The sequence below is a fragment of the Saccostrea cucullata genome, unplaced genomic scaffold (assembly GCF_032062105.1).
Source record: "Saccostrea cucullata isolate Sc308-1 unplaced genomic scaffold, CSIRO_AGI_Scuc_v1 ctg999, whole genome shotgun sequence".
Classification (NCBI taxonomy): domain Eukaryota; kingdom Metazoa; phylum Mollusca; class Bivalvia; order Ostreida; family Ostreidae; genus Saccostrea; species Saccostrea cuccullata.
This window is the reverse complement of record NW_026933174.1, coordinates 189,105-205,640: the sequence shown is the minus strand read 5'-3', so window position 1 is coordinate 205,640 and position 16,536 is coordinate 189,105. Positions and strand designations below refer to the sequence as shown.

General features: G+C 32.3%; 1 protein-coding gene and 1 long non-coding RNA gene across 2 annotated transcripts in view; both read right to left on the bottom strand.

The window, feature by feature from the left end:
- The window catches only part of LOC134237464 (uncharacterized), a 48,951-nt gene extending 40,645 nt beyond the window's left edge, over nucleotides 1-8,306 (bottom strand). The window contains exon 1 of the mRNA XM_062719551.1: nucleotides 8,230-8,306. Coding sequence (XP_062575535.1) covers nucleotides 8,230-8,281 — 52 coding nt within the window. The 5' untranslated portion in view covers nucleotides 8,282-8,306. The remainder of the gene's footprint in view (nucleotides 1-8,229) is intronic.
- Nucleotides 1,151-4,947, bottom strand: LOC134237480 (uncharacterized). The gene is made up of 7 exons (XR_009985832.1): nucleotides 4,847-4,947; nucleotides 4,053-4,261; nucleotides 2,565-2,686; nucleotides 2,288-2,402; nucleotides 1,966-2,187; nucleotides 1,427-1,491; nucleotides 1,151-1,254 (listed from the first exon to the last, which is right to left on the bottom strand). It is a non-coding gene; the product is annotated as an uncharacterized LOC134237480 (long non-coding RNA).
- Nucleotides 8,307-16,536: the final 8,230 nt, after the last annotated feature.

The following is a 16,536-nucleotide window of genomic DNA, read 5'->3' as shown; positions in this document are numbered from 1 at the left end:
CTAAACTTCCCATCAGGAACTTCTGTTTTTCAATAAGGGTTTTGATCTATGTCTACCATGTTAGGATTGTTGTGATAAGCTGTTAAATCAATCTTATAATTTATGTTTATATATTATCTATGTAATGACGTAGTTTTAATGTTTAAGATAATATGTGCCTGTTTCGGATGAAGCGGCTTTAAAATTGATATTATTAAAACATCGTTCTAAGTATTCCTTAAAAAAAAATAAAATAATTTTCATTTTATGTCAAGTAGAACGTTACAAGCAAAGCTACACGCTCTTAGTCTTAAGTTCTTTTGTAAATCAATGCCCTGAATAGTTAGGAAAAAATGAAGATTTTTATAAGTGCACATGTTACAATATCTGTCATTCCTTAGAAATTGTACAGTTCTAACCTTAATCTTGACAATGAGCCTGACAATGAAAAAAATACAGATTTTTATAAGTGCACATGTTACAAAATCTGTCATTCCTTAGAAATTGTACAGTTCTAACCTTAATCTTGACAATGAGCCTGACAATGAAAAAAATACAGATTTTTATAAGTGCACATGTTACAAAATCTGTCATTTCTTAGAAATTGTGCAGTTCTAACTTTAACCTTGACACTGAGCTTGACAATGAGCTTAACTCAGTAGAAAACACTGGATTTATGAAATTACATTAGTCTTGGCATCAAAAAAGATAATATAACCAAAAACAATCTCGTTTTTTTAATATCGTTTATGTTAAAATGATTTTTTTATTAAAAAAAAAAAGCAATTTGCATAATTTTTGTCATTCCATTATATAATAAACAAAATTCATAAATCCCATTGATTGCATGTAATAAATGCATATAAAGATCCATATTCAAGCTCAACATTCTATTCAAACAATGCAAATGAGGGATCATGAGTTGAGGGAATACTCCTGAATAAGCAGGGAGTTGAGAGATTGTGCGTTATCTTTGTTTATGTACAACCCTTTCATTGTATTTTCACAAAAAACCCAATTCAATAAACACGCTTTAAAACACATTTATTGCATACTTAGATTGGACTCCGGGCACATTCTATAGTACTTTAGAATATTATAATAATACTCCTTTCTTTGGTAAATATCAATTGATATTCACTTTACGACTAAGGATTCCATAAGCCTGATTTCCCTTTATACCTACACGATCAAACCAATGACAAGCAACCCTAAACATTCTGGTAATATCTAATTCTTCCCGGAAGATATGCAACGGACTTTTTTCTGGTTTACCTAAAAAGTAAGGATTATTTTTAATCACGATTTACTAAAGAAACGAAAGAATCTATGATAAAAAAAACTAGGTTAATATATTTTGAATCTTAAGAAAGCTTACTAATATATTATTCACCTATTAAAATAAGGTAGGTTATATTTTAAATCTAAAAGAAAAATAAATATTTACCTATTCTGTATCTAAGGGTGTTGTAAGTTTGTGGCACGATATCCATGCATACAAAGACCTCATCACTAAAACATAAGATATGATACAGGATTTTATGTCTTATTTGGATGTCACTGGATTTTTTCTTTTACATTTATTGAATCACTAGTCATTCAATTAGTTAAGTGTATTTAAGATTTCAATTAAGTGATATATTTGTACTAAATAACACAAATTGTTTCGAAATAAAAACTGTCAATTTTAAAAGTATTATAGTCCAAAATTAACGGTTTTAAACATGAATTTCATGTTTATTGTTGCAATATTGTTGTATTGCAAACGTTTTTGTTCCACCAGGTCAAAGTTTTGCTGAATCTCTTCTTCTGTTTAATCCGCGGGTAGATATTTTCGCGGATTTCTAAGACTTACACTACATGCCTAACACGCAAATAATAGGTTCAATGGGACAGGTTTCCGCGAAAAAATGAACGCGTACATAGTGTAAATTAATACCACGCAGAAAAAGTAGTTTAACAGTATCATATGGATTAAGAATTTACCATTCTCCAGCAATAGCACGCGCCATTAAGTACCTGGTACCAGATTTTTTCTGACATGCGAATATAGAATCCACGAACTCGATTGCCTTAGGTTCAGTTGGAAACGGATATTTGTTTCATTTATGACCACATCATATTTGAATCCTGGTCCCTTGGTTTCCCATTTTCCTGCAAGATCGCTCGGCAGATTACAGCGAGAGTTCATGTGCTCAGTGGCAACAACTGAAAACATGTCAACATATTTGTAAATTATCAATGCAAATAAATCGAAAATTAATTGTTATTTGATATTAATTGTCTGTTTTGTAATAGATTGACTCACCCCTTTTTAGTACTAATCTAACTGGTCCACCGCCAATACTATACAAACGTGAGCAATCAGCAAAACGGGACATCACCCATCGCATCTCATCTCCTTTCTGGGATTTTAATGTCATCTGTAATCAAATTCGTGCAGACTATGTTTACAATGTAAATGTATTATCAAAGAACTGTATTTTGAGGTTTAATTTACTACGGATGTGATATTGATCCGCATCAGCCCCGCAGATCCATATAAACCCTGTAGGGCTGATACGATTTTGAGATTCTGACTTTACCAAACACTGGAATCCAAAACTAGGGTTAGTCTCCCTCTCCGCAAGGTCAGAAACGGCAGCAAACGTGTAAAACCGGCCATTCTGTTCAGCATCCCATGTGCCCATACACTGGTATCTCACCTCTTTAACACTGCAAACAGTTATTAAACATAAGCTCATTATTTTATTGCCAGATCTCAGTACAAACTTCTTATTTCGTTAAACATATGGTGACTGTTATAAACAGATTCTTTACTTTCTCTGAGTAAAACATCAAGTTAGATCAAGGTCAGAAGTTTAAGGCTGTATATTTGATTGATTGATTGATTGATTGTATACTGTTTAAGGTCCCTCTCCAGAATATTTCACTGAAATGGAGACGTCACCATTGCCGGTGAAGGGCTGCAAATTAAGGCCTATTCTCGGCACTCAAAGCCATTGAGCAGGGCGGGATCTTTATCGTGCCGCACCTGCTGTGACACGGGACCTCAGTTTATACGGTCTCATCCGAAGGACCGCCCCATTTAGTCGCCTTTTAAGACAAGCAAGGGGGTACTGAGGACCTATTCTAACCCGGATCCCCAAGGAGTGCTGTCTATTTGAGTATACTTGCATAATCTTTTGAAGTGGATTTTTGAAACTGTTTTTGATGACATCAGGCTGATGTGATTTTTTTTACTATTTCACAGATCCAATTGAATCTTGTATATTTCGTCACAGGGAGCAAAACCTTTCTAATGGGCTTTAATTAATACAGATTTCATTCATTTTATTATACAATTAGTAAACTAAGCATTTTCTTTTTTAAAAAGAAAATCGTATTAGAATGAGTAAATTTCTTTGAAATACATCAAATTCGATGTAGGATTGATTTAATTATACATGTATGTCTAGTCAAAACCAGGCTACATGACCACTTTTTTCCAAAATTAGCTAAATTATGCCTACTGAAACACAATTTATTTTTTATGCATGCATGCTATTTTCCTGTAAATGTGACTATTATAGAATAAAAGTCAATACGTGTTATAATTTGTTTACCACAAATATTATTTTGGTTTAAGCAATACTTCCGTAATTGTATGAAATATTTAAGATTGTAAATCACGAAAATGTCTCTCAAACTATTGATGTAAATGAATATGTTTTGCTTGGCTTTTAATTCTTACATTTATATACATCCAAGCATACCACAGATTATGTATTCAAATTTCCACAGAGAAAGTAAATCAAAAAAGTTAATCGTTTAGTGCAATTATTGATTCCGTGCATTAAAAAAAGGGTATATGCAGTTATGACAGAAAAGTGATACTGTATGAAAAAGTTTTTAAGATCAAAAGTCCATAAAACAATACCAAATTGGAGCAGAACAAACACAGACCTCCAAAACCTCAGAGATGGGATCATGTTCCATGGTGGGGTATGGAGATATATGGCTATTACTAGTAATTTAACTATTCTGAAAAGAAAAAACTAAATTTATTTTTCTGACTCCTCATGTTTCCTTACTTTTATTTGTTGACGTCAGTATATTTGGACAACTTGCATACGTCATTGAGAAAAACTTCGTTGCCTACGTATTGGGATCCTGGTTCTTGACAAGCACTGATTTGATTATTGAAGTTGTCACAGATCTCCGTCTCCCCTATTCTTCTCGTAAGAAAACTGGTACAGTCCTTTAAACAGACTTTCGCAGTTAACTCGATGTGGAATTCGCCCTGCAATAATCGAAACACAATTAACAGTGTAATCTAATGAATGATTTTATAAGGCACTCATCATGTTTTCTAAGTTATCATTTGTTATTTCTTATACCCCTTTTAAAAATGTATAATCAAAATGGCTGTTTGGATTTAAATAATAGATTTAAAATCATTTATTTAGTGATATTATACATGTATTTGATTCATTATATATTTGGGGGAAAAAATCTCTTTCTGAGAGGGAAAAGATTTCTTCGTATTTCGCAGAGGATATTTTCCTGATTTTTTAAATGTACAAATGGTTCACACGATCTTCATTAAAGGAAATAAATACACTTAATATCATATGATAAACGAACATCATGCGTTTTAATGAAAAACAAGAAACCGTTTCTATATATTTTCATTTTTCGCCTACTTTCTGATATCCAAAGATGTTTTTTTTAATAATGAATATTAATATATTTTGAAATGATACAACACACCTGCCTTTTCTGAGGTGTCCTTCGATGATGATCAGTGATTCAGATATTCAGTAGATATATCACTAGACTTTTTAAAAATGTAATACAATTTCTAGCTAGAGCATTATATACTCACTAAACATGGTGACGGTGTCGTCAGTGTGTGGAAGGCCATACCAGGGATCCATAGCTCTACAGGAGATGTTCAGAGAAACAGTATACCCTACATTAACAGGTATACAATCACCTGAAAAATATTCATTTAAATTATATCTCAGTTTTATTGTTTGATGTATATACGGTAGTTGATCATAATTTAGTTCCAAAATGGCAGCTGAGGTTAAATGTTGGACTATCTTGTTGTAATGAAAAACTTCGGCTAGTTTTGGAACGAAATGAGGGCCAACTACAGTGTCTGCATTGCTTTGATTTTACATTCATTGTTTTTTTGTTGTTGTAGTTTTTCTTTTTTGTTTTTTCCATATCAGGGTTTCTTTGTCATTTCTTAAATATGCTCATTAGTTATATACCTAATGTTTAGCACTCAATTTTACTGTTGATTTTATGCAATCACCTGACATCGTGATCCGACTCTCCGGATCACAACACTGTGGTTTTCTGAATCCATATCAGCACTCTCTGAAACTGATCACGTAGTAGGCAAAAACATGACGTTATTTTTCTTGCACGTTAAAAATCCCTTGTCATTATCCTTTGTTCTTTGGATAAATATTAAAGAATTTATCTTTCAAGCTTTATTTTGCTATATTTAGCTATTTATAAGGGGATATATAATACATTTATCATTAAAACAGTTACTTGCTCCGAAGAGCCGTATCACGTTTCGTTGACAGGCGCGGATCATCAGATCTCGTTTGATCTGATGATCTGCATCTGTCAACTCGACGTGATACGACCCTTCGGATCAAGTTACTGTTATAATAATTTATATTTATTTATTTTGTAGGATTTTTTATGATTGTTTATTCCTGTTGAAGCCCTCATTTATTTATTTGTTGTTTGAAATTCTTAAATCAAGAATTGACTATTTTCAGAAAAGATCAGTCCCTGTACTGTGAATGTATAGAATAAGTCTCTTTTTTTATATGCATCAAAAAAATTACTGTATTTGTATTGTTTTTATTCTATCACTTGATTTATCTGATTTTCCATGCGTATTTACCTTTCCGGTATTGATCTGTTCTCCATAAAACATCCACACAAAAATAACATTTTCCCGAACCTCCACTATTAAGAAAATGAAAAAGATAATCAGATTTTCTTTAAAGAAAAGTACATGCCCCCTTTTTAATGCTTAAAGTCAAAAAATCAAAATTAAAAATATATATACTCGTATTTTGATAAACGCGTCTTGCTTACATTGAACATATTGTAATATGTTTTACATATGTTACAATATAATTATATATACCTTTATTACGCGTGTTAAGAAGAAATACATGGATTGTCTCATAGATATTAAAACAAACTTTACTTTCACAAGGCTATGTTCATTTCAATTTTTTTGAATTTTCTATTTTTATACATCACAGTTCATGTCAATTGTATAAAAAACTTTTTTCAAACTTCTCATGAAATGCAAATGGATAATGAAAAACTTTAACTAAAGGGGAAATATTGTAAACAGCGATTGATCTTTTAATAATCCACAAACAATACAAATATGATAAAGAGCAACAAAAAGACATCTGGAATTATAGATATGGGATCAGCTGCCTGGGAGGAGTAAGCATCCATTGATGATCGATCACACAAACTTCTTACCTGCTGACCATTAACATCGTGACATTGTTGCCAGCCTGTTGTGGCGTTGGGCTAGGGTGGATGAAGAAATCCTCAAAATTTAACTCTGTTTCGTCCTCATCGCTGTCCCATTTCTCGGCAGTTATCGTTGTTATGACGTCATTTCCCGATTCCCGACTGTACAAGACTCCATGGAAATATTTAGGTATGGCGCATCTACCTGTTACCTTTACTGTTTTTCGATATAAAATAAATTAATTACAGGAACAGTTATTTTGACGTTTGTGATCAATGGTTTAACGGCGTAAATTAATACTTTTATAAATATGCCTTCGACATGCTCTAGCTCGCTTAATTAATCCATCCATCATTGTTTTTTTTATTTTTCATCCGTTTTGCATCTGAATGCATTGATACTACGCATTACGTTTAAGGTCAAATCATATAAACAAAACATGGAAATCTGGATTGATATATATATATTTTAACAAATGTGATTGTAATAAAAATAATCATGCAAAATAAAAGTAAATTTAAAAAAAAATATATTAACAATTTCTTAAATTTTAAAGATGCTCAAAAGTTTACCTTTTTGCAAGCCTTTTTTTTTTTTTATACTTTAAACCCTTCTATAGTTTGTTGCTCAAAAAATAATTGCAATATAAATCATTTTTTTTTAAAAGTGCATTCTTATTTTTTAATTGGTACCACCCCTGACAAAAATACTATAGCAAATAAAGATTCTAACCATAGTAAAAAAAAAAAAAAACAAACAAATCTATATATTTACATATTTTTACCAACCGTTTCGTCGCTAGTATCGAATTGAATAAATTTTAAACTTAAAGTTCCCGAGATAGTTAATTGTAGCAATCTGTAATTCACTAAAGTAAGAAAGGTTCAGTTTTTGCTATAAATGTCATTTACATCTTCATTACAATTTTTTAAACTAAGGTTTTTATAAGGTAAACAGATAAAAGGGGTAACACATATTGTATAAATGAATTTTCAAAAAAAGCAATAATACATATTTGAAGCGTAGTTACAAAATTTTCTAAAAGGGAACAGTAGCAAATTATATAATCTAGATGAAAGCTTTTATGTTTTGTAGCTTTAAATGTTTTTCGATCAATATCCTCTCAACATAAAATAGATATTTAGAGAAGAAATTTTCCAGAAAGACTATTGTTAAAAAATAAGTTGCATTTTTTTATGATTAAAGATCGAATTTCAAGAAACACAAGAAATATTCATTAATTTGAGAACTAGGTGACATCTTTGTGAGCATTTCAATAACTCAATGTCTGATTTTCACAACCTGGGAATAGGATTACCTTAAACTTGAATGGAAAGCAAATCGATTTGAAATCGGAATGATTAGTTATCTGTCTATTTGTGTTGGAAGACAATTATGATACTTAAATTGTGCTCTTTTTATAATGTGATTTTTTCCCGTAAATTCACAATCCCAGAAGTAAAAAAAAAACGTAAGGATAGCTACAAAAATACCCTTGAACAATAAAAATAACTGTTTTCTACCACCCCTTCCTCAACAACACTTAATATATATTATTGGTAAACATTTCGAGGCACCAATATCTTCTCAAGTCAGGTGTTTTAAATACAATGCAACAAGTCTGGTGTTTTAAAGACAATGTAAATTTAAAATATGCAATTCACAGACGTATAGATATTTATGTAGAAGACATTTCTAAGCATGCAGATGTAAATGTATAAAATAAAAGTTAAACTTACTGGTCACATGTAGAATTGAAAGTAAACATATTACGTATTGCAACGCAACCATTTCTAAGCTTTTGTGCAAGAGTTCTGTGAAAAAGTAGATGAAATGGATTTATATGTGGAAAAACATCGCTAGTCCAGACGTTGAACGCAGCTCACGTGATCGATCTGTCGTAGTTTCTGATGTAATTGAGATAAGAGATAATTCATTGTATTAAACTTTACTGATTGTATCAAAATAATACCATTTTCACAGAAAGTGAGAGTTCCGTGAAAAGGCAGATGGAATGAATTTATATGTGGAAAATATATCTAGCCAGTGGTTAATCGATCCGTCTTAGTGTCTGATGAGAAAAATGAGCCAATAGGTGATAGGAAATATATATAGCCTTGACACAAACCTTAACTCAATATATAACATTACAATAGCATTGGCATAAAATTTAAAACAATTTTCGGAATTATGATAGGTCTGTATGTCACAATATTTTTTTTTTTCAAATCCTGTTCATAGCAATTTGCATACATTTTGTCATTTCAATTTTTGAACATCGGCGTCGGAAGCAAATTGAAAATGGGGGAGGGGGGCTAAACAACAAAAAAGTAAACTCCAAATTATGTATATATTTACAACAAGAGGCCCACGGGCCTTATAGGTCACCTGAGCATTATGCAACAACTTTCCAGTGATTGAATTTGATTCATGTTTTAAGCCAGATGCTATATGGCATTCACAATTTTGAAAGAGGCACCATTGATCATCATAACAAAACACTTAGCAGTTGCTTAGCTTGGTTACTGAATACCCATACGCAGGGTAGGGGAACAATATTGCATTCCAACTAATCAGTAATATTCAGCAATAATCAGTAGTGCCCCTAACACTGTGACGTAAACCCCTGACCCTAGGTCCACACATTGCACAAATTTTAAAAAGGTACCCTTAAAATTGCCTATCAAACAATAAATACATGTTTTATAAATAGAAAGGAGCAGATTTCAAACAATTGATTCATTTTCAGTATAAAAGCAGAGCCCCCCCCCCTGGGGCCTTGAATTCACAATTCTGCAAGATTAGGACCCTTGCTCATCATAACTATTTAGGTAGTTCATCTGCTTCATACCCAGAGACAGAGAAGAAAATTTTCAAAGATTTAATGTATTTTCACTAGTATATAATCAATAGAGCCCCGCCCTAACACCAGAGCCCCTGACCCCGTGGCCATAAAATTCATAATTTTAGAAGAGGCATTTTTGCTCAGCATAAATATGTACTTAGTTAGTTTATTTAATACCCAGGAGCAGAGAAGATTTTCAAAGAATTAATATATTTTCACTATATAATCAATAGAGCCTCCCCCCCCAACACAAGAACCCTTGACCCTGGGGCCATGAAAATCACAATTTTGGTTGAGGCACTCTTGCTCATCATAAATATGTTCTTAGTTAGTTTATTTAATACCTAGGAGCAGAGAAAGAGATTTTCAAAGAATTCATGCATTTTCACTATATAATCAATAGAGACCCCCCCCCCACACTCACACCACAACCCTTGACCCTAGGGCCTTAAAATTCACAATTTTGGTTCAGGCACTCTTGCTCATTATAACTATGCACTTAGTTAGTTTATTTGATACCTAGGAGCAGAGAAGAAGATTTTCAAAGAATCCATGCATTTTCACTATATAATCAATAGAGCCCCCCCACACACACACACACCAAAACCCTTGACCCTGGGGCCATGAAAATCACAATTTTGGTTGAGGCACTCTTGCTCATCATAACTATGCACATAGTTAGTTTATTTGATACCTAGGAGCAGAGAAGATTTTCAAAGATTCATGTATTTTCACTATATAATCAATAGAGCCCCCCGCACCCCTAACACCAGAACCCTTGACCCTGGGGCTATAAAATTCACAATCTAGGTTAAAGTACTCTTGTTCATCATAACTATGTACTTAGTTAGTTTATTTAATACAAAGGGGCAGAGAAGAAGATTTTCAAAGAAATCATGCATTTTCACTATATATAATCAATAGAGTCCCACCCTAACACCAGATCCCCTGACCCTGGGGCCATTAAATTCACAATTTTGGTAGAGGAACTCTTGTTCATCATAACTATGTACTTAGTTGGTTTATTTTATACCCAGGAGCAGAGAAGAAGGTTTTCAAAGAAATAATGCATTTTCACTACCTAATTATTTAGCCCCGCCCTAGCACTAGAACCCCTGACCCCAGGGCCATGAATTTCACAGTTTTGGTAGAGGACTCAATGCTAATTACAAACATGCATATAGTTTGACTGCTTGATGTCCAGGAGTAAAGAAGAAGATTTTTAAAGATGCATTAATTTTAGTGGTTTTGGCCCCACCCCTCAGGCCCCAGGGGTTCAGGGATCATGAAATTCACAATTTTTGTTCCCCTTCACCCATAAATGCTTTGTGCCAAATTTGGTTGAAATTGGTTCAGTGGTTGTAGAGAAGAAGCTGAAAATGTTCAAATGTTAACACACGACACACTATGGACGACGGACGACGACGGACGAAAACGGATAGCAATGGGTCACCTGAGTTTACTCAGGTGACCTAAAAATTGAAGGGCTAAGCCCCCTCCCCCCCTCCCCCGGTTCCGACACCTATGTTGAACTAGTTATAATACCTATAATAAACCAAATTCGTAATTTGCATCGACTAAATGAAATATATGCATATAAGGGTCATTTTCAAAAAATGTCCAAATTCCTGTTATACAGGATTTTTTGAAAATATTGCAATAAAATCACAATTTTTTTTTACCTGAGGAATTTAACAACAATCAATAAGTGTAGAAAAAAAATAAGTACGGATTAAAAATTGACTTGAATACCGAAAAAAGTCCTTCAACCTGCGTTAAATTAATGAGAATTGCTTGTGATTTCGCCAGATGTTTGACTTCAACTCTGATTATTGATGTATTGAATATAATTAGGCAGTGTAAAATGATCTTTATTGTATTACACATGTTTGATACTGTCTAAATGCATGCTAAAATGTGATTGAAAAAGAGTAAGAATACGATCTTTTTAATGGTAAGTGTGTGTTATTTTTGCCGTGTCCTTGGAGTAACCAGGACATAAAAGTTATCTGTAACAGTTATCTTTCATAAAGAAACTCTTCTCTATCAGCCTCCTTCTTTTGATCTTGTTCCTGCCAAAATATCATGAGATTCTAAACACTGATCTTTTTCACCATAGGCGCAATATGTGGTTGAAGGCAAGTTTGAGTGCAATAGTATTTTATTTTTGTGTCCTAAGTGTTACTTAGATATTGTGATGATAGAGTAATTTACCATTTCTTTGATGCATTGAGCAAGTTTATAACAAAATACCTATCTTCTAGGAGTTATGATTTAAATTCATGAGTCAGCTATTGCTTTTATACTTCCAATTATTGATATAATAATTCCCCGGTGTTACTGTCCATTTTGTTACTGCAAGAAAAGTTACTCCAAGGACGTATCTAATTGCTCCATGGACAATTTAAAATAGAAAATAATTAAAAAGAATGCAAGTTGGAGTCATATGTTTTATTTTCCTCCCTTATTTAAAACTAACCAATAACTAATTTTCTTTAAAATGCCAAATTATTTACTAAATGTTTTTACCATTTGAAAATCCTATGATTTTGCAGTCTTGGTTATGCAAAGGACAGAATTGGGTAACTCCGCGGACCAATTGAACAAAAAAACCCTTTAATTTGCCAATTTTAATACAAAATTTGTGTAAAGTTTATTGCAATATAAAATATCAGAAATGTTTTTATCAAATTGGCATATATTTTTCATATTATGTTTCCATGAGCTATAAATTAATTCAATAAATAATTTGAGCAACACAAAGGACAAGGTTTGGTAACACAATGGACGTAAAAAGGATTAGATATTTATGTTATTAATATACTCTTGCATGTTCCTTTGTTTCTGTGGTAAAATATACAACTTTTATTCCTTTTGAATAAATTGAAATATTAAAATTCATTATGTAATACAATCATATCCCCTTTTATGCTCTTTAATAGTAACCTATGGTAACACCATAGACAAATTCAGTTACTCAAGGGACACAGCAAGAATTAAAGATAGAAAAATAAAACAGGCGTACTGCATATGGACTGGTAATTGTGTTCACTGGATAGCAGAAAACAAATGTGGTGGGATATTGCAATTCTAGTAACAATAAAATAATGAATTGCTAAAAATAAATGATGGTTAAAAATGGTAACACAAAGGAAGTTTTAGGTAACACAAGGGAAGACGAAATAAGGCAGAGTATGATTTGTTTTCTGCAGTCTGAGGATTCTGGTTATGTTCTCTTGATGAAGATGATGTAAACACAACACATCAAAAAGTTGCAATGAAGCCAATAGAATCTAAGACGTAAAAGATAGATTTATATCACTGAATTGCATGCAAATACTTTTAAAGTTATATCAGATACGGAACATTTCTTTGCAAATGCATTAAAAGTCCTTTAATGATGTAAACCCATAGATGAACTAGTCACAAATTGTTCATAAATGTTCTAAAAGGATTTCAAAAGATGTTTTAAGGAGACAATGTACCAGTCATTACCCTAAAATACAGTTTTGCATACTGTTGAGGATGTTCTTCAGATTTGTTCAACTTGAAATCCCTCATGACTGTGTTCTACATCCTGTAAAAGTTGGTGCTGATAGAAGTTTTTAACCTTGGATGTACATAAGCTTTTGAAAATAAAGAAAGTGGTGGTGAAGAACATATAGTCGAGGCAGCATTGGACAACAACAAGGCCAGATATGGTGGCAGGCCACTACATTTCAAGCCACTTTGTTGGATTGTTACAATGAAGAACTCACAATGAAAGTTTGGCAAACTATCAGTGGATACAAGAGCAAAAAGGGCGGAAAAATATCAATGAAAAAAGTACAGATTAAAAAAAGTCAAGAGTCCCTGATAGGAAATCCGACTAAAGAAACTGAAAAGACTGACACCCTGGAAGGGAAACAATTGGAGTTCAATCTACAGATGAAGAGAAATCAGATCCCTTGGAAGAGAGATCGGATAAAGATACCGAAAAAATGAACTTAAATGTATGCACAGGGTTAGACAGAACCTAAAACCATGTTCCTTTTAAACAGGCCAAAAACTGTAAAAGATAAAAACTGGTATACGCAGCTAGGATAAGGCTGCCCGTTAAATATTAAACTGTTCAAACTGTAGTAACTTCTCTGAACTACATAGATATGACGTCATAATAGAATATGACGTCAAGTCACTGCATACTTTAGTTGATATGACGGGGAAAGAGTCATTATCTAACACGGCATGTCGATTTATTTTTGGGACTTGTTGTTTAATTCAAGTGTTATGATTATTTTTTAAGCTCGATTGTGCTGTATTGATGCTGAGCATTTGAAATTTAAATATCCCTTTCCCTATATTGTCTGTTATACACATATTTAAACAACAGCAAAATATTATGTGTGAAACGCTCCCCTAACACGTCCGTAGACAGAGTTAGAATTTATGAATCGTGTTTATATTGGACTGGCACAAGTGATAAACAAGGACAAATTGAAGATATTCTGTGTGAATCTACAAGAGAAGAATGTCCTGTAACTGAATATTGCTGGGGGATTGTGTGTAGTTTATCCAATTTTGTATAAATCGCGATAACGTGTGGAAAATACCCCTTCTTATGCTGGTAAGTTGAATTTCTCGCAAAATAATTTCTTAACGAGTAAAAATTAAACCTGCCCCCAGCACTTTCTATGTACCGGAGATCACAATGAATTGATCTATGTAACAAACTTTGCACAATATATTTATTTTGCACTTGTGCCGAAGCGATTTTTGTGCAAAAATTACGAATATCATAAATCTTCGTCACGTGATCAACACAGTCACGTGACATCACAAAAATGCTATAAAATAAAATATGATTAAACTATTGTCTCAAGTTGACTGCAATTTCAAACAAGGATTACATATTAAAATTAAAATCTAGCTCAAAATAAAATGCATATTTGTAAGGCATTTCAAGCCTTCGGACAGCCTTATCATAACTGCGTAGCATTGCTAATGTTTTAATAATATTGTCACCATCATATCTTGTAGATGTGTATTATATAGAGAGCTCATTGTGGAAAGAGGCTAGCTGTAGATAAATGAAATGAAAATGTAAAATCCATAAAAAGATTAATGCATCCTATATGTTTGAAATCTGGTCATTTACAAATACATGTACATGTACTATTTTCATAATTTTTTCTTCATTAAAAATTGTTCTAGCTGATTTAAGACTCATCTGTGTAAACCTTTGGATCTTTTAAAGATGTCCTTTGTGTTATTTTTTGTCATTGGTGTTACAGCTTCTGCGGGGATATGTAAATACACTAACAAGTACTGATCAATTATTCAATGTTATGTGATAGTAATCATTTTTTATTCGCGCATGAGAATTTGATTTCATTTTTCTATTATCATATATTTTTATGATTGGATAGCTATGTCTATGTTGATACTGTTTTATCCTTGGTGTTACTAGTCAGACTCAAAATGTATAATGAAAGAAATCCCCCGCCATTTTTTTTATCTTAAAACCATATACTCTTATATTCACCTCTAGGGTAATTTCATTACTATCCTTTTTGGAAGGAAGGGGAACGACTTTATTATTTTCTTTCTAAGTATTGCACAAAATATCCTTAGTGTTACCTTTATGTCCTTTGTGTTATTCAAATATCCTTGGTGTTACCAACACATTTTTCCTACATTTATGTTCTAAATCTTTATACAATTTTATCGAAACTTGCAGCACAATACTGTCGTTTTCTAATACTAAGTTTATATGCAAAGCAAGTATTTTGTGCTGAGGTAAATGATGTATGCCTTAAGTAAACGTGTAAGATATAGACAAAAGTTACAACACTTACAACTTCCAGCTTTACTTTATCTGATAATTTTCTGTTATGAAACCTCACTTTGATTCAAAAGAATAATTTTATCAAGATGTTGAGATTGTTATTCTAAAAACCTTAATTTTTTTTGTAAGTTATGATTTTACTACGACTTTTAACTAAGTAACTCCATGGACATTTATTGTTGGGTCCAAATACATATGATGTTTTTTTTAGTATATGTTAATAGAATTCTTTGTGCTTTAACATGGTTTATGCATCTCTGATGTTTGAATGCTAAAATAAAACTTTAAAAAGTTTAGATCGCCGCATTTATTTTTGCAAAATTCTGGTGGTGGAATTTGGACATTTTTTGAAAATGACTCATAAAGATCCGTATTCAAGCTCAAAAGTTCATTCAAATAAAACAAATGAGGGATCAGGAGCGGGGGAAATTAATATCTGAACTAGTTCAGGGCTAAACTAGCCCAGAGTTTGGATCAGGTACCATGGAAGAGTGAACACCCCTTGCCGAACGATCACTTCTGATCATGTTTCTTGTGCCGAGTTTGGTCGATTTGACAAATATTTATGGAATACATATTGTAGAAGGTTTAAATAAAACAAATTAATAAATAACATTGAGAATTTAAAGCGTTTTCCTTGTACTAATTCTTTAAAAAAATTATCTATTTTACACAATCTATTTCATTGTTCATTTTACAAAAATTTTAATATTTTTACAGATTGGTTTTTGAAAGAGAGACAAAAAGAGAGCGAAAGAGTTGGCATGTTCATTTACATAAATAAGACTGTTTAATTTCATAGAAACAATTTATTCCACTGATTCCAGTAGATGTAAAACATCTTTCTGTCACCCATGGGCCTCTTGTTCATGTAGTTGTCTGTAGGTGTCTGTAAATCCACTGGACTCCATGATTTCTAATTAATTTTGGGTTCTTGTTTACATGTTAATTATTAGAATATTTTACGTCTGGATTCAACATTAACTTAAATTCCCCGCACCATATAACATAACTACAATTCATGCCCTTTAAATATGTTTAAATGTTCTAAAAAAAACTTGGAGCATCATTATTTGGACCATATACAGTACAAATTATTATTTCATGACCTTGGATACAAGCTTTAATAATATGAAAGTTTTCATCTTTATCACCTTTTTCTGACATGACCTTGAAATCAAAGATGTTATTTACATAAAGTGCAACACCTCTGGAGTTGCTTGTAAAAGACATAAAAATCATATATAACCCCACAAGTTTCACACTTCATTCTCAATTTCAGGCGAGAAGTGAGTGTCTTGTAAGCAGTATATGTTATATCTTAGTGCATTTTTAAATAATGAAAAACATCTATACGCTTTACATCACCCAGAC